The sequence below is a fragment of the Cornus florida genome, unplaced genomic scaffold, assembly GCF_030987335.1.
Source record: "Cornus florida cultivar Cherokee Brave unplaced genomic scaffold, ASM3098733v1 CherokeeBrave_3.0.0_Hap2_Chr11, whole genome shotgun sequence".
NCBI classification, from domain to species: domain Eukaryota; kingdom Viridiplantae; phylum Streptophyta; class Magnoliopsida; order Cornales; family Cornaceae; genus Cornus; species Cornus florida.
In genome coordinates, this window is record NW_026775581.1 from 44,862,739 (window position 1) to 44,889,146 (window position 26,408).

The window sequence follows — 26,408 nt, forward strand, 5'->3', positions numbered from 1 at the left end:
GTTACTTTCACATATATATATAGCGAGAGAGAGAGAGAGAGAGAGATTAATGGGTGCAATGTAATAGAATGATGTGCACCCTTACCCTCGCATGGAAGAAGAGTTGGAAATTGAGAAGGCCGTCTATCAGTTGACTTGAGAACTATATCCCTCGAAACCCAACAGCATATCCCTGCTTTGGAGCCACCACCAACGAAGAGGAACAGAAACATCCAGCTGGGGATGCCAAATGAGAAGGCCCCTCTATCTGTTGACTTGAGAACTGCTTGGTGCCCATTCAATTCAAATCAAACGTTATGTAAGTATTCATACAGAAACAGCAAAGGATGGTTCTTTGGGTCTTTTCTTTTTGGATTTAATTACTCAATTCAAGGTTTGTTCTTCCCTATCATAAAAACATTAGCATCCACAAAATGGGAAAAGTCAAATTGAAAAAGGCTCTCTAAAGTACACCATTTTTTCATTTGCGAATGGCATGAAGAACATAAATGGCAAACCAGTACTTTGGAAAGCCAAATAGGTCTAACAAATCAATAAAGGGCTAGTTATTTTAGGCAAAAATATGGAGCAGTAACAGGTTTCAAACATCTCTCTTTTATTCAAATCCAAATCATCCCTCCATTCATGTATTGACTGTTCCAGACTCGAGGTGCGTGAGCATTGTTAAACAAACTTTGTCACTGTCACGTCCCCATCGGCAGGCAGCCCTTTCAGGGGTTCCTCAGGGGCCGATTCACTCTGCATAGATTTACTGAACCCAGAAAATAAGTCGCCATTGAAGCAATAAATTAAAACACTTTCGGAAAGCCTCATAAGGTCTACTTCATACGGGAGAGCCTTAAACGATTAAAATCCGTTCCCACTATGAGGTGACACATCCAATTCTCTTGTGAGAAAACTACAGTAACATCACAACAATTTGCCACACAACAAACTCAATTCCTAGGGCAAAGGCTAAGGAGAGCTTCTACAGTAGCAAGTAAAAAATCATGGACGATAAGCATGTGAAATGAATATAATATATACACCTCTAAAATACATCAGTTGAACTCAACAAGAAGAAACAATCTATAACAAAGTTGAAAAGGTACAGAACCATCGTCTCCCTCAGGAATTCAGTTAAAACTTCAAAGGTTGAGATCTGAGGAGCACGCGATAGTGTTGGTTCCACCATGTTTCCGGGCATCTTCATTCTTCTTTTCATCCAATTGAAGTAATTAGAAGAATAGAATGTTGGTGGAACTGCAATACATCCGTGCAGTAACAGGCAATTCAGTCTCCTGATTTCATGTCTCTCAATCCACTCATTATATATTACTCTTTAACTTCTGTAGTACTTAACAAGTCCATATAATGCCATGGCAACAAAATATCAAATACTTACAATTAGTGAGCGAAACGAGGTTGTAGAAAAATGTGTTTGTTAATATTAATTCAGTTTGTGTACAATCGTATGTTACAATAAAAATAACAAATGAAAAATAGGGGACCCGCTACCTCTATAAAGTGGATCAAAGAATATAACAACAATATGTAGTCAAATTATGAAGTATTAGAACCTGTTACATCTTGTTCTCATTGCAGTCTGCAGCCTTGTTCTTCTGCTCTCATACAAAGGAGCCCCCGTCTTATCCTCTGCACATGAAAAATCCCAGAAAAGTAATCAAAAGGAGTTTTAAATTATTAAGGTCAAAAACAAAACAAAGTGAATCAGGAAATATCCAAGTTGGCACATAATTACGGGCTACCAGTGCAGCACAATTATCTCCCAGCTCCCCTCCCCCCAACATTTCATTACTGCGACATTGGAGGTCCATACTCCACAATCAACCTAATGGTTGTAGGTAACATAACCAAATTTTGGCCTCTGTCCAAAATGCAGGGTACATTAAGAGTAGTGCCAGCAGAAGCTTATAAAGACTAAGTCATGATATTTTATATACACTAACTACACGATGCAGTGACCAATGATTATGATCATCTTAGCTGGGTTATTGGCATAAGAATTTTTCTAAATAGGATTTGGTTTAGATTGTTGACAAGTACCACATAACTTTTTAATGGATTAAGATCCAATACCTCTTTTGTGTCTCTTATGCGAAGAAGATTCAATCTCTCTGTTGGCTCTCGATTAGTTAGAGTAGCCAGCTGCAACCAGGTGGATATTAGTAATAGTTTATAAAAATCATATTTAAGTACTAACTTGAATGTATACAAAGTACGGATACCCAAAAACTGAAGCGCTCAGGATCCTGTGTATTGGGCATCATTACTTCTGCATTATAGAGTTCCAGAAGTCGTCTTCTATCTGCATATGATCTCTATTTTGTGAACCACAAGATTAATAGTGAAAATGCCACATTAATTGAAGGTGTGTGAAACAATTATTTTGTTTATGCAATCGGTAGAATATTTATAAAAGAGATTGCTTTATTGTCTCAATGTAGTACCAAAGCTTTGGACTGAATCCTTCCTTTTTCAGGCCCATAGTTGCCTTTGGAAGCCAAAAAGGGAAGGAAAAAAAGAAGAAAAACCTTCAGCTGATAACAAATATAACTATACATGTGCTCCTCACATTAAAAGGAAGTGGTATTTTCCCCTAAATTATCAAGAAAAATTCCCTCTAAATTAACACTAAACATGATCTGTTTTTAAAAAACAAGAATTAGCTACCACTAAATAGTAGTACATTTGCTAGTTGATTGTAGTAACAAACTGAAGGTTATAATTTATATTTTCAGTACTTTTTTTTTGGGTCAAGAAAAGACTCCAACAAAGGGAATTAATGAAGAAATTTGCCAAATACTGATGTTATTTTTACTTTTTCCTTAGAAAATGACCTTATTACCCAGCATGGAACAAATGGAAAATCTAATTGGATTGAAATTTGCCCCATAAATCCAAGGTAAATTCTCATTTTATCATCCCTTCCCTTTAATGTTTTACCTTGCTGTACTGCTTCTTGTGCATTCCTCATCCATGACCGAGCATGTTGTGCAACATTGTTTGTCATTTCCTGCAACTGTAAGCTTCCAGAAATTAATAAAATGATAATCAGGGTAAATATAAGCTGAAGATTTTTTCTATTTCTGCGGCAGTATGTGTGCAACATATGTGGTTGTCCCAAATGTAGGAGGGTGGCAATGAACTTTGTGGCTTTAATACTTTATTTTGACATTGACAATACTAGAAAAACAAAAGAGCTGAGCTTGCTTGCATTTCATGTTTGATTGAATCCATGTGGAATTTTGATTGCAATATCTTTTTGAATGAAGATGTTTGAAAGCAACGAGCAGTTGGCACAATTCTCAGATTTAATACATACATCTTCAGGACTGGTCCAAGTGTCTTGTTTAAGTTCATCCATATAAAACCTAGGCTTGAATGTGTTTAGAAGCAAAAGTGTAAGGTGAGGGATTTCACTCCCTACAGGGCAAGGCTTATGATTCTTGAAAGAAAATTTTAACTCAACCATCCCCACAACTGCTTGATCCATGTGTCTAAGTTCCCCCATCCATAATATAGCCTTTGACCAAACATATTTAAAGGCAAGATCATAAGAGGAGGCGTTTTACTCCCGACAAAGCAAGTCATAAGCCTCTCAAGGAAAAAGGTTTAAGCCTTTCTATTCTTCGTTAGTTATGTATATACTTCTATACATATACATATAGTTATATATAACACAAAAGAAAGAAAATAATAGAAAATATATAATTAAAACTACAGAATGTTTTAAGAGCATACTAGAGGAAAAAAAAATTAAAAAAAGTCTAGCATTTGATTAATTTATAAACGTTGTTGGTTACTTCAAAACTGAAAAGGAGAGGGAGGGGAATAAAGAAATTTTTTAAAGAAAAACTAAAAACCCACTTGCATTAAGCACATGAAAAGCCTTCTATAGTCATTCAGTCTAATATTCCTTCACATTTTTATTATCTTCTACCCATAAAAAACTAAAAAGTTGAAAACATCACCAATGCTCCATTAGCCCAATGGTATAACCTCTCCTCACTCAAAGGGGAGGTAAGGGGTTCAAGCCCAGCAGTAGACAATTTGTGAAATGCTTGCTTAAGAACTTGCCTTAAAAAAAAAAGAACGAAGATCCAATATACTTACATCTTCTCGCTCTTTTGACCCTTCTGAAGGATATATATCACGTACCCAATCAACTTCAGCAACACGATACCTTGATTCATTGAATAACACAGAACCAACTCAAAAACTTTAGATTATGAAAATTTTATTTTACATGAATAGGCATCAGTTCAGATACATGACACCCAAGGATGAATATACTAACCCATCTTGATCCCAAGTTCTGAGGATACGGAATCTCCTACGACCTTCAACCTGCATGGAATTGTATCTTATTATTGAACAATCAAAACGACCAACAAATTGTAAACAGTATTCAAAAGAAATGAACTTCACTCCAAAAATTTATGCTAGAATTGAACAAGTTCCCTCCGAAACATTTTTGGTTTCATCCTTGGCTGCTTAACACCATATTAATTCACTAGCAAATTATGAATTAATTATGAAACCAGCTGCCAAGACAAAAGGATGACAAACTCCTTTTCAAGTGCTAATTGGAAAGCTTGACCGACTTCTCAATGCATTCATACAAGATCATGATATGATTGCCTTTCTTTTTCTTTTCTTTTTTTATTCTTTATTTTTCTTAGCTTATAGGAAATCTGATTCTTGTGTTGATCAGATGGTTAACACAGTATTTAGAGTCCATTGGAAGTGACCTCCCAATATTAAACGTGGATGCTTCATTCCTTCACAATGAAGAAGTATAGAATTTGATATCGATCTTATGGATATTTGCATTTGAATTCTCTTTGATAATCAGTTAGCTGCATATTTAAATCCTGATTAATTTTCAATTCAATCAATTACACTTGCAATCAAGCAATAAACCAAAAGGAGAGTAGAGTAGAGCAAAGGCACAAGATTTTTGCGTGGAAAACTCAAAAAGGCAAAAAGCCATGTGACCTAGTCTACTCACGCACAATCCACTATACAAGAAACATATTAAAACTAGGTTAATAGTTCACTCACCCTCGAACCCCTAGTTACCTCTAGGCACAGATGATGCCAAATTTCTACCAAAAGTCTCCTAGCCATCCACCCGTCCGCTTGTCTATTGAAAATTTATGTCTGACAGTTTCGATCAATCGAGCCTCAACTGAAGCCTACTAAACACTCCTCAATCGACCGGCCCTTCGATCAAGGCATAGTAGATTTTAAAATAATTATCAATATATTCTGGTTTTGAAAAAACTTTTTTCCTAGAATGTCCTGATTGGTCGACTATTCGGTCATGCCTTCTAAAAGCTCCTCTCAATTAATCCACTTTTCGATCGATGCACACTGCTTTCAAGTTCAAAAACTAGTTTTGAAAAATATAAAAAAGTTGAGTTTTGAATAACCTTTTTTTCAGAAACACTTTCAAAGTATATTTATGGTTCCAAGAAACAGAAAAATAAGTCAAAAGGTAACACATTAATTTATAGAAAAAGTATACATCGTGAGATAAGATAAGATATAATCAAATCAAGAGTAAGTGATAAAGAAGAAGAAAAAGAGAAGAAAGCGAATGAAAGAAAAAGAGAGAGAGAGATGGGGAAAGAGAGAAAGAATGAAAGAATACTTTCATTCTTCCACCACATTCAACTTATAATAACAAGTTTCAGAAATTACACATAAGCCCCAAAATTATATAAGTAATAACAAATAAGCCCCTGACAACATGTTTCTCTTTTTAGGGGACACTCACCTGATCGGGATTCCAGCGATGAGTAATTTCTTTACTATATATTAATCTCTTACCTCTAGGGAAAAGAAAAAAGATTCATCCCACTGTGTTACAAACTGTTAAATTACTTGTTGAATGTTTCATCTTGGTTTACTTTGTTTATACTTTTAGCCTCTAGGGACTTCCTATCTGAATCTTTCATGAATCAGTGCACACAAAGACAAAATGAATGCTAGCAGGAACATATAGTATATTTCACCTCTAGAAAAAAACGTCCATCCGGAAATGGCTCACACCTACATAAAAAGAAACACAAAGATTTATTATAAGTCAAGTTTGCATAAGCTGCGGCGTCTAGAAGAACAATCTGCAGATTAAAAAAATGGTGAAGTATATGATATCAAACACATACTCAGTAATCTCCACTTCACAAGCAACATCAGCTATGGAACCTGTCGTAGAATCAATCACAACCTACATGATTAATAGACAAATCACAACCCAAAAACTGAGGAATGTGAGACCTTTTAATATACCTTATAATGAGGAAAAGGGAAAGAAAAGGACCAGTCACAATATTCTACCATTCCCATTCGGTGATTTCCTTCCATTATCCTCCTCACCTGTCATTCAATTAAAATGAGAAAGAGATTATTATAAGTCGTACCATGAAAATAGTTGAATAAAAATAATGTGTGATGTGTGAGAATTTTGATTCAGACAGAAAATCATGTCACCAACTTCATAATCAGCAGGAGTCTGATGAAAGTTTACTTGGAAAAATCTCCATAATCAACTACTTTTTGTCAACTCTAACTCTCCTCGTCTAAGTTTGAATTTAAATATGTTATCAACTTTGATTGATTATAGGCATGGGACCAGAATGTATAGAGTATAATAGCATGCTTCAACCCAAAAGTAGAAGCTTTATCATTTCTGCTTAATGGAAACCATTGAATATCCTTCTGTCATTGCTCTAAAACTAGTGGAAAAAATTCCATATCACTATAGTGTTCACATATCAGATAAGGCAATAGGATAAGTGACTAACAATGCTTGCAACATTCATAACTACGACTGAAGCAACTATAAAATGATCTCACGGAGATCAATTCAATGCTAAAACAGAGTCGAGCATTCTATTCTCAAATAGGTACTATTCCTTGGATTATTTGCACATACGCTGAGTACACAAAAAGTGACATTATTTACCACTTATCCTTGTGTAAAAAATAAAAGATGAACTGCAAGTAGTACAAAAGGGGCAAAGGCAGCCAAAAGTGTCACAACTAAAATCTGTTAGACAAATAATAAAAAATGTTAATGGTACTCTAGATTTTGAACTAAGATATTCTATTCATTCTAGTAGTCAACTAGCGGGGTACATTGATGTTGATTGGGCAGGTAGCCTAGACGATAGGAAAAGTACGTCAGGTGGATCCTTTACTTAGGCACAATGCTTTACTTTGGCACAAACTTCGTAGCTTGATCTAGTAAGAAACAAACTTCAATTTCCATGTCTACGGCTGAAGATGATATAGCATCTGTGAGTTGGTACACAATTTCTCTAAATCATAAAAAATATTAACTGACTATGGAATTAAACAAGGAATAATATATATATTTTGTGATAACCCAAGTACTATAAATATTTCTAAAAATCTAGTGTTACATTCTATAACTAAACATATAGCCACTAGATACCATTTTATTCAAGAGCTTGTTGAAGAGCATATCATTAACTTAAAATTAGTTCACACTGATAATCAATCAGCAGATTTATTGACAAAACTATTAGACCCAACTAGATTAGCCTCATGGTTCGAAGACGTGAACACAGATGTGATGTAACGAAGTCAGGACTGTATCAAGCATAAAGTAACGGAATCATCTGTAGCAATTGTGAAATATTTTCGACCTTAAACAGCTTTAGATGTGCTGACTTGGCCAATTCCCTATGGACTCAGCCAATTCACCAAGGACTTGACTAGGTCTCATGTGATTCCGATTCTCATTGATATATCGGTGAATATTGGACTCAGCCGAGTTCGTTACATCTCGGCCATAACCACAGTGTCCGATAACCAATTGGGATTGATGCCAGTGAGATCCACAATGGAAGCTACTCACAAAGACAATTAATCGAAGAATGTAGGAGTAAGCAAAAGGATCTACATATGGTCTTTATAGACCTAGAAATAGCTTATGTTAGGGTGCTCAGAAATATAATTTGGTGGGCTTTACAACGAAACAAATCCCTCCAGATATGATAGAGATTATTCAAGACATGTATCTAAACACCAAAACTAGAGTTCGAGCTACATGTGGCGAGACTAGAAATTTTCCTATAAACGTGGGGTAACACCAAGGTTCTGCACTGAGTCCATATATATTCACAATAATTCTAGCTCAGATTACAAAAGAGTTAAAAGAACATATTCCTTAATGCATGTTGTTTGTTGATGGTATAGTACTATTGGACACTTCTAAAGAAAACTTTGCAATTAAATTAGAAAGGTAGAGAAACGCATTAGTATACCACTGACATCTCTACACCCATGTATTTATATTAGTACGAAAAATAATTTACAATAATATTCAAGTGGTAAAATCCCACTAATTACGCCCCCTAATTATGCTCATTACAAGAATATTCCTACGTATTCCATCAAGCATAGTAGGGATGCCTTTCATATATCTTTGGTGTTTTAATTTTGTAAGTTGAAAACGTCATACACTGACTTTTCAGATAGAAAAACCTATTGTAGGGGGCGTAATTAGTGGGATGGACGAAGTCATAGACAAGCGACTCTTTTGATATTTATTTCCTCAATGTATAAAATCGTTTGCTCTTCCCAACTTTCAACTGCATTAATTTATTCACTAAAAGCTTTAGCCAATAAACAAATGGTTCTACTCGTTGGTTGAGAGCATTGTTCATACCATGGTTTACGTAAGGGTCCTCCGGTGTAAATTATGCTAATTGATAATCTATACAGATGTAAATGGTTCAGGACCTCAGGTATGATATGGTGAAATTATGTCAAGCCAAAATAGCAACATTATTCAATTTTTATATACAACAGCAAAATTCAAAGAGTGAAAACTAGTAATTTTCTGATCAGCTTACCATAAGTCTGTACCGAGGTTCAAATATGTTGAGTTGAAGCCTCTGACATGGGAGGACAACATCCATGACAAAGAGGGGCATCAAATCAACACCAAGGTTCATCAAACTGGCATGCTCCAACTTCCTTTCAGCATACTCCTCTGGAAAATTCTTCTGTATTATGTTGTTCAGCGTTACACTGATAAAAGTATAGTAAACATTATACAAGTTAAAGAACATAAAACAGGATTTGATGCACACAATAAATTATAAAAATGATTAATAAAAATATTAGGAATTCAGTAACTTCAAGAATATTTACTTTCATTGGTCCATTAACCTATGCTGGATGCTTGGCATATATTCATGGGAAAAAACAATCAACTTAATGGACTCAAAGAGGGAAAAAGAAATATTGTAATCCTTTTTTATAATCAACTTTCTGCTCCTCCATTTCATTCAAAAAAAATTTTAAATTGGAAAATGGTTCCCTACAAACTAAATTTTTAATAGCAAAGCCCACAAGCTAATTGGTTATGATTGTGAGGATGGATGGCCGCTTTTGGATCAAATACATGTGCCCAATGCAAAAAGTATATGCAGGAGAGGAAGCATATCCTTTGCTATCTAGCCAACACAAACATTTCAATTAATTACTATCATGTAAGCAGCTCACCTGATTGAACATGTTCTAGGACTTATGAACAGAACTGTCCGGCACAGTGGACATCTATTACCTAGCATTTTTCATCCAAGGGTCAGTACAAGCAAATCAACATTATGGTTCTATAAAAGAATAGGTAAAAAGAAAAACTGCAAAAGGATCACCTCGGTCCATTGCCTGAAACAAGCATGATCGGCAAAATGAATGTCCACAAGGAGTTGTAATTGGGTCATAGAGTAACTTCAAGCAAAGAGTACAATCGAAGTCATCAGTACGTTCTGCTTTCCCATGGCGGCTTCCCCTGTTTATACCGGCCATTATTCTCTCCAAATTCTGTAGAGAAGCCTGAAGAAGATTGCTACATAACAAAAGAAAGAAAAAAAAAACACAAAAGCAATTCATATGTCAGAAAGTGAATGACAAATGGGTCTTACACAAGTAATATCATCCATAACTACATTTTAGAACTAGAGAAATATTCAAAAATCAGAGTACACAATATTATATTACCTAAGAGGATCAACCTGAAGGCCAGAAAGAATAGTATCCCGGGCCAGCTCATATCTTTCTAGCTGCCAGTTAAAAGCAAGTTGAATTTGATATAAGAAAAGGTAATATCCACCAATAAAATATCTAAAAAAGGTATTAAATCAACAAAAAATATTTGAACAGTCTGTTCCAGCAGGAATACTCTCAATATTAACATAGAAAAAGTGATAGCAGCAATAAATTTTTGTAAATGTGAAATTTCACTTCCTAATACCAATAAATCTTTAGTAAGATGGGTTAGTTAACGCTTCTTCATAGGTGTAAAATTCTACATGCTATAAGAGCAGTAAGAACATGAACTTATTACGCTAAAACTTATGCCACATAGAAGGAGAATGGAAGTCTCATAAATCAATAATTATGAGTATTATATTATAACAAATAATAATACACCCCTAATTCCATAGAGATTTATACCAACTACATGGAATTGGTTATAGGAGTTCATTTTTCCTACTCTGCTCTCTCCAAGTACTATTAGTTTATAACATCTTCTCCTATGGACTAAACCTACCCACATTCAATCTGGTCTTTCTTTCCTCAAAAACCTTAACTTGAACAAAATCAACACTTATAGTACAGTTATTTCTGAAACTGATCATACCATCTAGGATGAGTTCCCTCATGTTGTCCTTATATAGGTGCTGCCACTAACTTTCTAAAAATGTATCCAGTTTTAGTTATACTCTTCTTAACAAGTGGTCAATTTCCTCGAGAATGAGGCAATGAATAACACAAAGATTGAGAAATATTCTCTGCAAATTTCAAGTCATCAATGAAAGCACTGCTAAAGAAACAGGAAAAGTTTTTTTACATGTAATCAATATATATAAACTAAAAAGAGAGAAAAGTAAAATGCATTTCTTCCATGGGAGATAAGACTCCCGAAAATGAATGCTTGACAATAAATCTTGTTACTGAAACCTTGTTCCACAAAATAAATTCTCCCTCACTAGTTACTTGATTATGCAACAAAGCACCTGTTAGGTCTGTTGAATGATTTATATTTAAGTTACACCCTCTCTAACAGCTTAAGCTTTTGGAGTAGATGGTTGTTAACATGGTATCAGAGCCAAAGGTCTCGAGTTCAAACCTCACCGTCACCCTAATTAAAAAATTGAAAAACACATGTTGGACCAAAAGAAGGCCACACGTGAGGGGGCGTGTTGAATGATATATATTTAAGTTACACCCTCTCTAACAGCTTAAGATTTTGGAGTAGATGGTTGTTAACAAGGTCAATAGGACTAATATTGGTAAATTTCATTCAAAACTTAAAGTTTGTATGCTTTAGTTTAGCTTTTGATTAGTATTTCCAAAATTTAGTTAATTTAGTGGGAAATCTCTGAAATTAATGCTACAACCAAGGGTAAAAAGGTAATTCCAACTTTCAATTATGCACTCGCCAATTTGGGTTCATATCCATGAGCATTGATACAATTAAGTTCTTCAAAATTACATGTTTGATGCAGTAAAATCCCTTTTAAAATGACAAAAAGAAAAACTGTTTTTGGTACTTTCCTTGATTGAAAATCCTATATTTATAACATTTACCAGGGTAAAAAAAAATAAAAAAATCATAAAACACATGAAAGCATATTCATGCCCAAGGCTTGACAGTTCGAGCATATTGAGTGCATCCTAGCAATCTTGCGTTGCTAAACTTACTTTCACATACTTCATCATTGCATCTAGATGGTGAGTGTTGATGTGAATGTTGATCATCATAAGTTTTTTGCTACATGGAGTAATCAACACCAGAGTTCAACAACACAAAGGACACTGTCATCAAAATCACTAGTCATGGAGATTGAAGTCCTAAAGAAGAAGTTGATCGCATGATGACCGGATATGTTGGCTAACAACTTCAAGGGCTTTGGTGGAGAGTCTCATGTAAGCCTGAGTATAGAGGTAACAAGGGGAATTTAGGGTTCTGGGAATCTGTGCAACCTAATTAAACTTATTTCTCATAATGGATTTGATCTGCCTGAACTAAACACCATGATTTTCCCCTTTGGGTTTCCATTTAAAAATCATAGTGTCCATGCATCACTGATGATTTATTTTTATGCTTTTACATATTTTTTAAGCATGATAAATGGATTTATATATATGATTTCTAGTTAGTTAGTTAGTTAGTTATTGAAACTCAGTTATGGTAGTTTAAATTCAAATGTAGCCAAGTTTGTTAATTAATCAATTAACACCTACTCAACCCCCTCTGGGTCTAGATCACAGCCTTGCACTAACTCTACATCAGAGCCTAGGGTTATGGTCCTCAGATTTCTCACTACCATTTATAGGATCACAAACAAACAGATGAACACCTTAAACCCAGACTCTAGGGTGACACAGTTTATGAATAACAAATACAAAGCTGAAAAGTAACATTTATATGACATTAAACAACATTTAAACAAGAAAATTCAACTAGATAGGGTTGACATGATAGATGCATGCAAAATTCTCAAGTTACTTTATATTCTAGTAAGAAAGTTATGACTCACACTTCTTAGCATTTAAGATGAATGAAGAAATTAACACTACTCTAAGGAATCATGTTTGCATATGTTGTCTATTTTAATATCTAACACATAGAGTTTACAAATTATGATTTATTAAATGTAGTTAAGGTCATTCCCTTGGCAAACAAAAAGTAAAAATGACGGTGATAGTAATAACACATAACATAAGAATAATCCACAGAAGAACTCCAAAGATATTGCAACACTGTCATCTCAAGATTCAATGCAATATTACAGCACTTTCACCACTCCAATGAAAAATACAATGCAAGAAGTTCCTATGAACTTCCAGTTTCCCTCAAGTTAAATTAGAAAAATGAGTTTAGCCGCATAAGAAGTAAATGGATCTAAGTATGCCAAACAATCAGTGTGCAAGACCGTCAAAATTGGCAAACCACAACAGACAAACTTTTAGAAAAGAGTGTGGTCTGCTTCCCAAAAACATGAAGACATCTCAGGATGCTTTACACCACACCTAAATATGACCAGGTAAACAATAAAAATCAATAAAGTAAAATATTCAAAGAAAGAGAAACTCAAGGACCTTCACCAGTAGATATGTACTCATAAGCAATACAGGCCAAAATTGTTGTTTCAAATTAGCATTTCTAATGGCAATCCAAGCTTCTGATATACAAAGGTGGAATTAACTAGAGTTTGGTTATGGTTAATTTAGGGATAGGCATGAAATCAAGGATAAAACATGCTAAAATTTCTAAATATAATTACTAATAATTCTACCACCACCTTTACATCTCAACAATTATTCCTAAAGCATCACAATTTCGATTTTATAAAAGAACCCCGTCTCATTGGTTTAGTGTGCATATAACGCCCCGGCATGTAGGCTTTGTAACAAACATCAGAAGGGGACTTTAGCCTCCACATCATGTTCAAATTTATACCTACAATGATCATGTGTGTGTGTGTATTAGCTAGTACAAATTTGAAAATTAAAATATGCAACATCACACACTTACCATAGTGAGTGAATTGGCCTTCAGAATGTAAGACTTTACAGAATTACTTCGGAAGTTCACCACTTTTTCCGCATCCTTCAGTGCAAGCTGAAATAATGGTTAAAAGTAATATAAAATGCAAGCAACATTTATGAAATGAGGAATGGGATTCTTTTGGCCATAGAAACAGTGAGGCAATAAGACATACCGCAGCATGTGTTGTAGGATCCAGCCCATTCAGTGCTCTATATTCAGAAGCTGATGCTGGTCTGTGTTTTAGATACTGACAAATCCTGGTTTAAAAAATAGAAGTTAGAAATATTTGTTGTCAATGCAAAACAATTTACAATAGTGGTGAATTGCTGAATTCAGTTTCATCTGAATGATGGTGGATGGTGGCAAGAATGCATCTAGTAACAACAAATGGAGTTGAAGAGTTGAATTGATCAAGAAAATAAATGGATAAGTATCATACAATACTTTTACCTAATATAAGCAGCGCATCGGTTGCTTAAAATAACAGGATCGCCCGGTTTAATGTTATGAGCTCTCGAGTAACAATTGATTGCCTGAAAAAGAAAACAAACTGATCAGCAATGAAGTCACAAGAAACGACATGAAACTAGAAAGTACGAACCATGATTGTCAAAGTCTGAAAATTCCTCAGTTAAAACTTTGCACTAGTTATTTGCCATGAATATTTTATGCTTTATGGTCAAATGGTAAAGATACTAAAATGAACCTTCTCATTTCTTGATTTCAGAAGGAAGAAAAATGCTCGAGTGGAAAACAGTTGCAGAAGGAAACGCTGATAAAAGACCCTGGAAAACATGATTACAGGAACTTTTGATCTATTTGGGGCATATAACCTTCCAAATATCACATTGTTCCAAACTTCTACCCTACCACCTTACCTCATGGGCAAAACACAATGCAATAAAGCAATAGCTGCACCCACATTAATGTGAAGGCAAGACCCCAAGAATTCATGGGGTTATCAGACCAACTTATGGTCAAGATACTTGACCATATGTTTCTAAACCAGAAGCTGCCTAATCGACCCAGAGTCAAGAAGAGATGGAATCTTGAGACAGGCTGATAAAACCCCAAAGAGCAAAGACCAACCAATGTTCAAGGATTACCAACCTAAATGGTTGAGATCTGAATATCAAGGGCCTCTAAAAGAGTTGTGTTTGATGGATTCTAAAAAATGAAGGCCTCGATCATGAGAGTGGCCTGTGAAGAGAATCATAAATGAAAGCCTATCCATGATCGAGACATAAGGCTTTCTACTAGAATGATCGCAGACCAGTAAAGATCAAGAGAGCAATCCAAAACAGGACGGTCAAGGACAAAGGATCAAGATCATTAGACCAACCGATAATCAGAGGAAAAGATCTGAAATATACTAGTCAAGAAATTTTGAATCTAAATATCAAATTAAGAATAGTCAAAGAGTCATTTCATATCAAACTCAGAAGGACAAAAGGTCTAAAGCTTAAAAAGAGAGAGATCTCACCAATCACCAGCATAAAAAGCTCAGAGGAGGCAGTGGTTAGATGAACCAATAGGTCTGATAGGGATCAATAAAATAAATCAAAAGGGGCAGAGCCAAGCTGTAACCAGACATAGTAGGTGGGAAAAGCTCAAAATGGCTAAACCATAATAAATCAGATAACCTTGAAAGAATCTGAAGTTTATAACTAAAAATGATCATGACAAAAAAGAACTTTGACTAACACATTGGTAGGCATGTAAGCTTGTCAAAAGCTAAAGATCACGAGATTGGTCATAAATGGTCACTTCTAACCTCTGAACACAACCACCACCTAAGAGAAATGGGCTGAGAGAGACAACACCAGACCAAGGCCTCTATAAATACTCACCCAAGTCCCACAAGCAGGGGTCCAGCATCATCATCCAACATGCCTTTGTTATCTATCTTATCTATCTTCCTTAGCTAATCTGAGCTTAATGTTTGTCACTTTACAACTTTAATCTATCATCTCTATCTATATCTTTAGTTCCTTAGCTGCTTTAGCTCCTTAGCTTTAGTCCAGTAATTTTAGCTAGCTGTAATCTAGTTGCTTAGCACCTTAACTCTCTAACCTGTAATATTAGCTCTTGTAACTTGCTTCCAACATTAATTAAATCCCTTGCTTCATGAATTTGTTGAGTTATTCATTCTTCACTTCATCTTAAAGTCTCCTTATCAGATTTTCATTCCCAAAGATTAAAGTACTTGTTTCAAGGCAATGTAATACCGATGGGAAGGGTCATTCTTACTCCCCTTCAGTCACCTTAACTTTAAGAAGACCCACTCACAGTCTAAAATAGGAATAGTTTGGCTTACCCACATTTGTGTTTGATAGATGCCCATGTACTCTACCCAGACCCATGTTATGAGCCAAATAATCTTGGCTTGCCACGTGGGACTTGGAATTGTGACCCAAACAATATGATCCTACCCTTGGAAATAGATATCTAAAAACAAATGCCTCTACTCCAATGAGAAAATTTCTTAGAATGTGGTAAATGTTAGTAAAGATGGGAGCAGAAGTCCATTGGCTTTTGCTGAAAATGTAAAGAACAAATAAGTAAATCCTAATTTGTTTAACATAAAGACTTGAAATAACTAAGAAAATACTATACTATAGCTTGGTTTATCTGAAAATGACCCAGAACTGCATTGACAGCTGCTGTCAGTTATACTTTTCTAAAAATATTTCCAAATTATCATGGATAAGTCCCGAATCTTAAATTGTACCTTTTTTTTTTTTTTTTTTTTTTTTTTGATAAGTAAAAATCCTAAATTGTTCTTGGCCCCAAATAAAGCACAAGTGCTAATTCCCCACCATAGAAAAATGAGCTATAAATAAATTTGGTGCTAAAAAGCTGAGGGGAAATAATTACACCCTGACACCAGATATGCATGGTTTGTCAAAAGCTTGATGACCATATCCATAGGCAAACTATTCCATAAAAAGAAAAGCATCAAGAACTTTATTAAGATTAAAAACATGCATGTCATGAAAATTACCTCCTTGAAAGGTAAACATGACAGTTTTTTTTTTGTTTCTAACAATTTCCGCATATGATTCACAGAGAGAACAATGAAAAGGAAACAACTCACAGCATAAACAATAACTCTGAAAGCAAACTAGATAATCTGAAAAGAGAACTATACAACCTTGCTGTTACAAGAACTAAAGTTGAAAGTATACCCTTTCTCTGAAAATAAATTAACATATCCTTGCTGTACCAAGAACTGAGTACCCTAGGACTCTTACATGAAATGGCTTTAGGTGCCAAAATTAAAAGTCCAAGTAAGAAAGAATCCCAATTGAAAAAATTTCTCCCTTGCCAGAAACGTATAGTTAAGAAATTTGTGTGCTGATGTTTCTGTCATTGATCTTCACACGAGGATCTGGAATAGCTTAGAAGAATATTTAATATAGACTTCTCCAGAAAAGCAATAGTAGTTCCCTGCGAAGCCTCATTTCTCACCCAAATAAACCAGGTAATTATGCAAACACTTACATATGTTGTTTAATAGTCGTTTATATTTGGAAAATATAAGACAAACTTTAATGTGTTATGATGCTAAATTGTTTAAAACTGCTTAACAGTGGTACATCCAGCAGTCCTTGGATTTTTGTTGTACTGATAGTAAAGTCAACCCTGAATCCAAAGATTTAGAAACAGAAGGGCTTGTATGCTTGAGACACGAATAGACCACTGTGAAAGTTGATTGCAAGACATGGGTGAACAAAATGATCCAAGTGGTCCAACGAAAATTATTCGACCCATTCCATCAATCACAGATCCTTAGATGCATTAGCTAGATTCATACCGCAAAATTGATTGAATGCATTAAATTAAGCTCAACGAGACCAGTACGAATTGTAACATTGACACTTTGACAATAATTTTTGACTTTTTGTTTATAATGAAGTTATTACAGACTATGGAACCTTACCAAGATGGGAAAAAACTATGATCAGCAGCGTTTAGATTAAGCCCGAACCTCTTTTAGTATTCACTTTGCACATAAATGGAAAATACTAGTTTTGAATTACAAAAAAAATCTTTCTTTATGGTCAGTAGACCAAGAACATACCTTAATGAGGGAAAGATGCAATGCAATTAAAATTAAACCAAGAAGAAAGCATAAGAAAAACAATCAAAATTGAATAGAAATCAAAAAATTCAAGAATTTCACCTCTTCGAAACGATTGTCCCTGAATGCCTTATTCCCTGCCTGCATGAGATCAAAAACCTGAGTAAATCGTTCCCATGAAATCGATAACTCTCCTTCATTGGCCTGCATTTCAATTTGTCAACAATCACATTCAAATTCACAAACGCATTAAAAAATTCCTCAACACAACTAATTGTTTGCTAAACTGAACTGAATAGTTAGTCCTGTAAGGAAAAAAATTATTCTCGAAACCTTGATTCCTTTGTTTATCTACATTTTCTCAGCAACCAAACAAGGGAAATAAAAAGAAACAAAGCAAAACTCACCCAAACGAACTCTTCCACATCGTCCAGACCTTCCAAGCTCAGTCCAGAGGACGCCGCTTCGCTTGACATCAGAAACAGATAGAGAGAAAATTGCAGAGAATTGGAGAGAATCGATTGAGAACGCGAGAGAGCAAGAAGAAGACGAATCAGTAGAATTGGAAGAGATAGTAGTGAGAATGGAGAACGACGACGTTAAGTGGTGGGAAGGTGAAGAGAATCGTGTTCTTCCCTGTATCCTTCATTGCATATACGGACTATATTCATTCACGTGTTTCTCTCTCTTCACTTTCTCTCTCTATATCGACAAGTCTATATTCTCTCTATATCTAAACTCAAAAGTTCTTTTCCAATTGGCGGATGGATTCCGAAAGTGAGAGATTTCGTTCTCAGCACTGTTTTACAGCGTTTTTGCAAAGAAACTTCTTCAGTGTAATATCCGTCTCTCACACACACACACTCTCTCTCTCTCTCTCTCTCAAAATATATATATACACTCATACACGTAAATAATGTATTAGTGTGTGTATACGCACGCGACACATTGGTTGTTCAACCGTCTGATGTACCAAATTCTCTTTCTTAGAGCGTGCAAACAACGATAAACCGCGCGTGTTTCTTGCAACTCGGGAAGGATAGAAAGAGATTGTGCAAATTACACGGAGTTCCCTGTTGGTTGCCATAACTACACCCGTGATTTGAAAATTTACTTGAACCTCTCCTCAAAATGAAAATATCTTACACGGACCTCCCTTATGAATGACAAATCATCAAATACACTAACAAACGAGTCAAATTTACTAAAATATCCTTCATTTTCTATGATAAATGACTAAAGTACCCATATAAATAATATATATAATATATCTGTAAAGTAGTGTACATAAAAATGATAAATTTACTTATCTACCCTCATATTGTTATATCTATACATACATCTATATATGTCTCCATCTTCATCTTCAGACACTGTAGATCGCCGGAGTTTGCTGCAAATCGATGTTGGCAACCACCAGCAAAATTGGCAACGCAACCACCATCCCCATAACCACCACTGTTCCCACCATATAACCACCACCCACCCCATAAACACTTGCAATCCTCACCGCAACCACTATTCTCACCCCATAACCACTTAGCAACGTAACCACCATCCCTATAACCACCACTGTTCTCGCCTCACAACCACCACTCACCCCACAACCACCTGCAATGGACTGGTTATTGTACTTTACTTTTTAAGAGTCTGAGGATTTGGGATACAAGTTTGTTCTTCTTGATTGGATTGTCCACTAGAATATTACCAAAGGGAACACTATTTGCGCTAAAATATGGAGCATAGGAAAGAAAGAACTCTAGTGTAGGAAAAAAAGGAAAGCTCTAATCTTTTTCTGAATCAGTATAATTTACAACACATTTCGGCGATTAGGGGTCGTGATTTAGGGGATTAGCAGAGAGATGGTCGGGTGTGAATGTCATGTGATTAGGGGTCGTTACTCGCCATTGCAGACCCTCGCCGTCGCCGCCGTCGTCACATATCGTCGTCGCTGCAGATCCAGCTAATGAACCACCACATATCCACAACAAAATCCATCACATCTCCACGACAAAACCCACCACCAACCAAATTGGTATTGCCACCACCATCCCCGCCACACAACTACCACCATAAAAAAAAAAAAAAAAAAAAAAAAAAAAAAAAAAAATGACCACCGACACCACTATAACCTGTGTTGGTATCACCATCGCGATCCCCACCCACAACCACCACCACCATCCCCACTGGCCAAACCATATCCGGTTGGTGATTCAACCAAGCCAAACCAGATCCGATTGTATAAATCATCAAAGATAGGCTTCGTTTGGATACATAGTAGAGAAAAGAAAGGAAATGATTATAAGAGAAAAGAAATGAAATGAAATGAAATAATAGCTCTAAATTATATTCATGTTTGGATAGATAGGAAAGAAAAGAAAAGAATTGACAATATTGTTATTTGGATAACACAAATGAGAGAAAAAAAAAAAACAATTGGCAATAATGAAATTACCATCTTACCCTATTTGGTGATGGGGTTGAACAGTTTCCATTTTCTCTCTCTTGTTTTACTTGGGTTCAGTTCTTCATGTTCTAGGGTTGATGTTCTTCTGTATCTTTTGCTCCACCTGTCTGTGGCTCATCGTAGAGGACTCTAATTGTCTATATTATTGCCTTTGCTTTCTCGATTTTATTTTTATTTGTCAAACACTTTTTGGTCCTCTGTGTGTTATTTCGGCTTCCGTCAATTGATCTTTTGCAAGAAATAAATAAATAAATAAAAATTGATCTTTTGCACTTCAACTTTATGCAACCCACATTTGTTAGATTCTTAATTTCTTTAAGTGCAACTTACCTTGATTATTTATTTCTTTTATTTAATTATTTCTGAGTATTTTCCTATTTCTCTGATAAACAAGTATTGGAACAATATTTTTCAATACAATTTGGTATATAGTAAATTGGGTGCGTCAATCTGCTGACGGTAATCGCCTCCTTCCAAATCACAGATCCTCTCTCTCATCTCTCTCTTCACCCGAAGCCCCCTCAGAAACCCTAGCCCCCATCTCATCTCTCTCCTTTGTTCAACCCCATCACCACTGCGAGCCACACCTTCTCAGTTTCTCTGTATTTTCTGGCGCTATCTTAGGCCGCCGTGCCTTCAGCAACTCCAGCGAGCTCTTGGCCTCATCGGCCGAGCCTCATTCTCCATCGCACGTCTCCTTCTCCATCTCGGTCTTTCTCTTCTCAAGTCGTTTACGGCCAAGGAGAACTCGCCACTGCAAGCACCGATGATCTCTGCAACTTCCGGTGACTTTTTCGTATCGTCATCAGCATCCATGGGAGGGCAACCTTTGTCATTAGCTCCATTTCTCTCTAAATCCCTCCAAATCTTGTCACATTTGGAGGAACTCCAAATGAGGGATTTGGAGGGATAGCTATCCTTCCAAATCTTGTCAAATCATTTCTTTCCCCTTCAAATCTTCCCATCCAAACACAACACTCCTTATCCTTTCCTTTCTTTTCTTTCAAAATCCCTCCAAATCTTCCCATCCAAACGAAGCCATAGGGATTGCAAATTACACCATGTCCCTTTTTCTTAGAAAATTTGCACTTTAATGGGATCGACACAATGATATCATAATGACATCACAAACTAATGAACACATTTCCAAAAAAAAGATAAAATAAAACAATAAAATAAAATAAAACAAAACAAAAGTATTAATAAGCAAAATAAAAGGGATTCGATGATCATTAATTAGTGCTTCATTATTCATTAACTAATTGTGATTCAAAACGGAATAATCAGTTCATATATATATATATATATATATATATATATATATTAGCGTAGTTTGGTCCACTATTGTATTATTTTTCTAATATTATTATGGGCATAGTAGGTATAAGGGTATTATAGAAATTTTACCTAATTTAGTTGATGACATCAGCACAGTCCGTCATTGACTGACGTTGACTCTAACAGAAGGGAGGTCCGTGTAGGTTAGTTTCATTTTTAGGGGAGGTACGAGTTAATTCCTAAACCATACGGGAGGTCCCTGAAATTATGGCAATCCATATGGGAAGTCCGTGTAATTTAACCAAAGGGTTAATAAATCAACAAGAAATACAAAACTCAGTCTCACTTGAATCTTAAATTGGAGAAAAATTTCCTTGCGCTGCAACGGGCGCATCTAACCGTTAATGCACACACGAGCGCAAGTATTATATGGATGATCTGGATGCCCGTTGCACAGTGCAACAGGCACAAGGAAGTTTTTCTCCTTAAATTAGCCCTAAATTACGACTAGTCTAACCCAAGCTTATTCTTTAAACTCGAGTCTGGTTTCGGATTGGTTAGGTTAAAACTCAGGGTAGTTGAGGGATGGCAATAGGGCGAAGTTGGGGTGAGTTTGGCTAAACCATACTCCGCCTTGTTAGAAGATTCATCATACCAACTCCACCCCTACTCCAGGACAGGTTTGTAATTAGCATATCATCATCACCCCTACTCCGGCAGACAAACTATCGACTCCACCCTACGCACTTCATTTAATTGCGGGGCTTGTTGGATCTATATTCAATAATTTATATGTAGAAATAAAAAATACAGTAATAAATTAAAGAGATCATTAAACAATCGTACCTGGTTGATTGATGAATAAACTTCTGAATACCTTAACAGTTGTAAGTAGAAAATCCTTAGAATGATCTACCCCTTCTTAGAGTTGTCTATTAGATTGGGCTAAATAGGGTTATGAAATCCTTGGGGACGAATTCTCTACAAACAAATATACTTGAGTCTCCCTTCCCATAATGGAAACATAAATACCAATGGCTAGGATTAAATCCCACCAAATAAGTTGAAAAACCATGATCCAACAGTATAAAATTATACTGTCAATTAGACCACAAATTGACAAGTATAACCCCAACCTATTATGTATCGATAATCACACTATAATCCACTTTTAGAAAATATAGTGCATATAACCACAAAATTAATTTTATTTATGTAAAATTTTCAACAATCTCCCACTTGGTTCATGCACTCTAAGTTTTCTTTTTTAAAAAAAAAAAAAAGACACTATGGATTGCAACACTTTAGAAAAGTTGAGTGGCCACTCATTTTATTTTAGAAAACACAATTATTAAAATTGATGGATTGATACTTTAAACACTCTCATCCATGACTTCCTCAAAGTGGATCATGAATGTGTAGACAAGTAATATATTAGTCTAAAGGTTACAAAATCGATTCCATCTAGGATTCAAGCAAACTGCATTTCATGAGATGTGTAAATTGTATGTGGTCTAAAGCACACCTCACTATCCGTCCTGTTTCATACCATCACGGTATGTCACCTGAACATATTATAACAAACCGCCAACCTCATGTCCAGTGAAGGTTTACCGATATGGAGCCAATCCTATATCTAACCCAAGCTATCCTCATGAGTGTAATTCCACTCCTAGACAAACTTAATATCACGTGCATAAACCATATAATAATAATAATAATAATAATAATAATGCATCATAACTTTATTTTGCAAGTAAACAATTGTCACCATAAGGCATAAATAATCAAAAGAAAATAACTATCACTATAGGCATAAACAAACTGAAGGAAAATAACTGCAATGTGACATGATATAACAGAAAAATCAGACATCATAACATAATGACTTTTGAACACCCATCCAAATCATGTTCTCCTTAAAAACTTTTGGCTGAAGACCTTTAGTGAGAGAACCTGCAATAATCTGTTCTGTATTTATATGGGGAGCCTTAATATTACTTTTCTTAACCTTCTCACACACATAAAAGTACTTTACATCTATGTGTCGTCTATTATGCTTGGTCAATTTTTCATTTTTCACATATTTTGTGACAGCTTCATTATTACAAAAAAGTACCATAGGCTTGTATATAGAGTCCACAATCTTCAAGTCTGCAATAAAATGTTTCAAACACATAGCATGTATGGTTGCTTCATAACAACTAACCAATTATGCATACATATGTAGACACTTTTATTATTTACTTCCAAAAAAAAATAAATAAATAACCAAATATGCTCAAATTGGGCTGATAAATAAGTTAGACCAGCTTTTAAATCACTGAGTATTGAATATTAATATATTAACTGACCAGCAAAGTAACAGGGCCTTATATATATATATATATATATATTAAAGATACATATATAATCGGGGTGGGTCAGGGCGAGTTTATCACTAAATCTGCCTTGGTTCCAAACCCATTTCAGATTTTTAATTATATTATCATATCCACCCCAAACCCATTTAAGAGGCTAGCAAATCCGTTCCATTAAGGGTGGGGCAAGTCAGAAACCCGTCGGGTCAAGGGAAATTGTCATCCCTAAGTTGAGTTAGACTTCAACTAAACTCGGCCAGTATTTTTTTTTTTTTTTTTTTTTTTGAGGTTTTCTATTTAAGTGATTGTGAATACCCCTCTAATGTGTTGCGCTTCCTAAGGTTCGATTTCGTTAGATAAATAACCCCACACATACAGATACACAAATTATTTTTTTAGCATGCATTTGGTGAATATGATTTTTTTTTTTTAAGAAAATTATAAAGAAAAAAAAAGGGAGGCGATATTCGCACTCCACTTTTCTACGTTTGCACTCTAATTTAAAATGAAATGACTCTTCTAACCATAACTTCATTAGTGAATAATTATTTATTTTAAAATTATCCAACTACCCTTCTAGTTATGTTTGGTCTCCTATCTCTCCCATCTTCAAAAAAAAAAAAAAAAAAAAAACTATAAATAAATTATCTGATTTGACAATAACCCCCCAAAAAAAAAGGGAACCCAAAAAAAAAAAAAAAAAAATTATCTCAATTGAAATTTTCTTAGGACCAAATAAATAAATAAATAATAATTCTCCCTATTGAATAGATTGTCTGTGTTGAATAAATTATTTCTATTGACAAAATTAAAAGAAAAAGTATAATACACCAAAAAATAAAAAATAAAAAAATAATCCCAAAAGAAAGAGTTATCTTTGTTGAAAAAATTACCTCTTTTCATAAGTTGTTATCTCTTCCACTTGTAGTCTATCCAAGCCTCTTGCACTTTCACGTCGTTCTCACTCCTTATAAGATTCAAAGTCCGATTATAGTTACCCCCCATTTCAAAATTTGCTTGTTAGGCGGAAGGAACACCAAGTTGCTTTTGTTCTCCTTTTCCTAATTGAAATGTCAGCGAAACCAAGTAACAACAAAGGATATATCAAACATCCATTGCATTGTTATATATACACATACACATACACGAACTTATACTTTGCTTTCATCATTTTTCTTTAAGCATGAGATAAAGTGTCTTTGAATCTCCTAAAGAGTGGAATGACGTGAAAACCCAAGAGGTTTATTGACAAGCCCATTTCTAAGTGTTTAGAAAAATTGTAATACGAGAGGTCGCTTCGCAAAGTCAAAATATGAATGTAGTTTCGGAAGCCTTTTTAGTCAAATTTACATTTATAAAAAACCACTACTACAACTAATGAAGCATAGCTAGTAGGGATCGTCTGCAGGGATTATACGTGTTGGAATTTAATTTCGACTCTAATGTACCAAATGATTGCAAAGGAGGGTTGGTTGGTTAATTACTCTAGAAAATAATTAATTAAAACGCAATTAAAATAAATTAAGATGAGATAGGGATTTAAGATATGAGAAGTGAGGTCTTGGGATCCATTGGAATTGCCACCAAACTTGTTCACCAAACCACACACTTTCAACTAATTTGGGGAAAACATTCTTGTGAATAAAATGTGACTACCAATTGCAATATTAAGTATGGACTATCAAATTCAATAATGAATTGTTTACTTAACCGACAAATAAATTAAGTGTAACACAATCCATCAATTCTAAGCATAACCTATCAAACTAGTCACAATTGTAGCACACATCAATCTAGAGAATCATGGAATTTGCAATAATAAGCCATGGAATATCAAATCAAGTAAAGATTGTTTACCTACCTACAAGTATAAATTAAATTGTAGAACAACCCATCAAGTATAAGCATAATCCATCAAATTAATTGACAAACACATCTAATAAAAATCATGTCTAGCCATCACTAGATTCTCGATCAACCACATATAGACATGCAATTAATATAGAAAAATTAGTGTAGAGATCAATTCCCAAATAATCACACATAAGACAACATGTAATCACATAGAGAATCAATAGAAAAAATTAATCTATAGAAATCAAAGGAGAACCCAAGATTCATTAAATTCACAAAGCTAAAACACTAATCACGAGATATTATTCCCCAAAAAGAATGAAAGAGATAGAGGTTTAGATTACAAACTTGGGGCTCATCCAAACCCCAAGAAGAAGTCTAGCTAATCACGGAGGAGGTGGGTGTGATCTTAGAACCCTCAAGGGCAATCCCCAAAATATACAAATATGGCTCCATCTTCTTCCTCTTCTTCTTTGTTGAATTCTAGAGAGAGATAGTGTGTAGATCTTGAGATGTGTTCTTGGAGCCTCCACTCTTCTCTTTTCTTATAACCCTAATCTCTAACTTTTCTAAAGAGAGAAAATAAAATTACAATAAAATAAAATTGAAGACAAAAGATAGATTACAAAATGGTTCAATTCCCTTTAAATACAAGATCCTTGGAGTAGTGAACAAGTCAGAAAATAAGCCTTTAAAATATTTAATCCCGTAATTATGTGGTAGGTGCGGGAATAAAACAGCTCACTGCCAGTGTATTTT

The 26,408-nt window shown here is 35.0% G+C and overlaps 1 protein-coding gene across 7 annotated transcripts; it reads right to left on the reverse strand.

The window, feature by feature from the left end:
* Positions 1-838: 838 nt before the first annotated feature.
* On the reverse strand, positions 839-18,518 carry LOC132287064 (uncharacterized). Of its 7 annotated transcripts, XR_009472929.1 has the most exons (20): positions 18,098-18,518; positions 17,793-17,894; positions 14,057-14,139; positions 13,779-13,863; positions 13,592-13,678; positions 10,048-10,109; positions 9,702-9,895; positions 9,550-9,610; positions 8,895-9,072; positions 6,349-6,387; positions 6,177-6,238; positions 6,024-6,060; positions 4,301-4,350; positions 4,117-4,186; positions 2,947-3,022; positions 2,229-2,308; positions 2,080-2,148; positions 1,742-1,867; positions 1,560-1,635; positions 839-1,242 (listed from the first exon to the last, which is right to left on the reverse strand). XR_009472929.1 is itself a non-coding variant. In XM_059789542.1 (19 exons), exons 1-18 carry the CDS (start codon positions 18,164-18,166, stop codon positions 1,576-1,578), a joined length of 1,464 nt encoding a protein of 487 aa, XP_059645525.1. In that variant the 5' UTR covers positions 18,167-18,516; the 3' UTR covers positions 839-1,242; positions 1,560-1,575. The 7 variants fall into 7 exon arrangements, 4 of the variants coding, with proteins under 4 accessions (XP_059645525.1, XP_059645526.1, XP_059645527.1 ...); XM_059789542.1 differs by lacking the exon at positions 1,742-1,867 and having other exon boundaries at positions 18,098-18,516; XM_059789543.1 differs by lacking the exon at positions 1,742-1,867 and having other exon boundaries at positions 839-1,328; positions 18,098-18,516.
* Positions 18,519-26,408: the final 7,890 nt, after the last annotated feature.

Excerpts from the sequence above, each read along its gene's own strand:
- LOC132287064 (XM_059789542.1), bottom strand. The coding sequence starts at position 18,166 with ATGTCAAGCGAAGCGGCGTCCTCTGGACTGAGCTTGGAAGGTCTGGAC. Across the intron at positions 13,864-14,056 it reads CGATGCGCTGCTTATATTAG|GATTTGTCAGTATCTAAAAC; the intron begins GTAAAAGTATTG and ends TTTTTAAACCAG. Across the intron at positions 6,388-8,894 it reads AACCTCGGTACAGACTTATG|GTGAGGAGGATAATGGAAGG; the intron begins GTAAGCTGATCA and ends ATTGAATGACAG.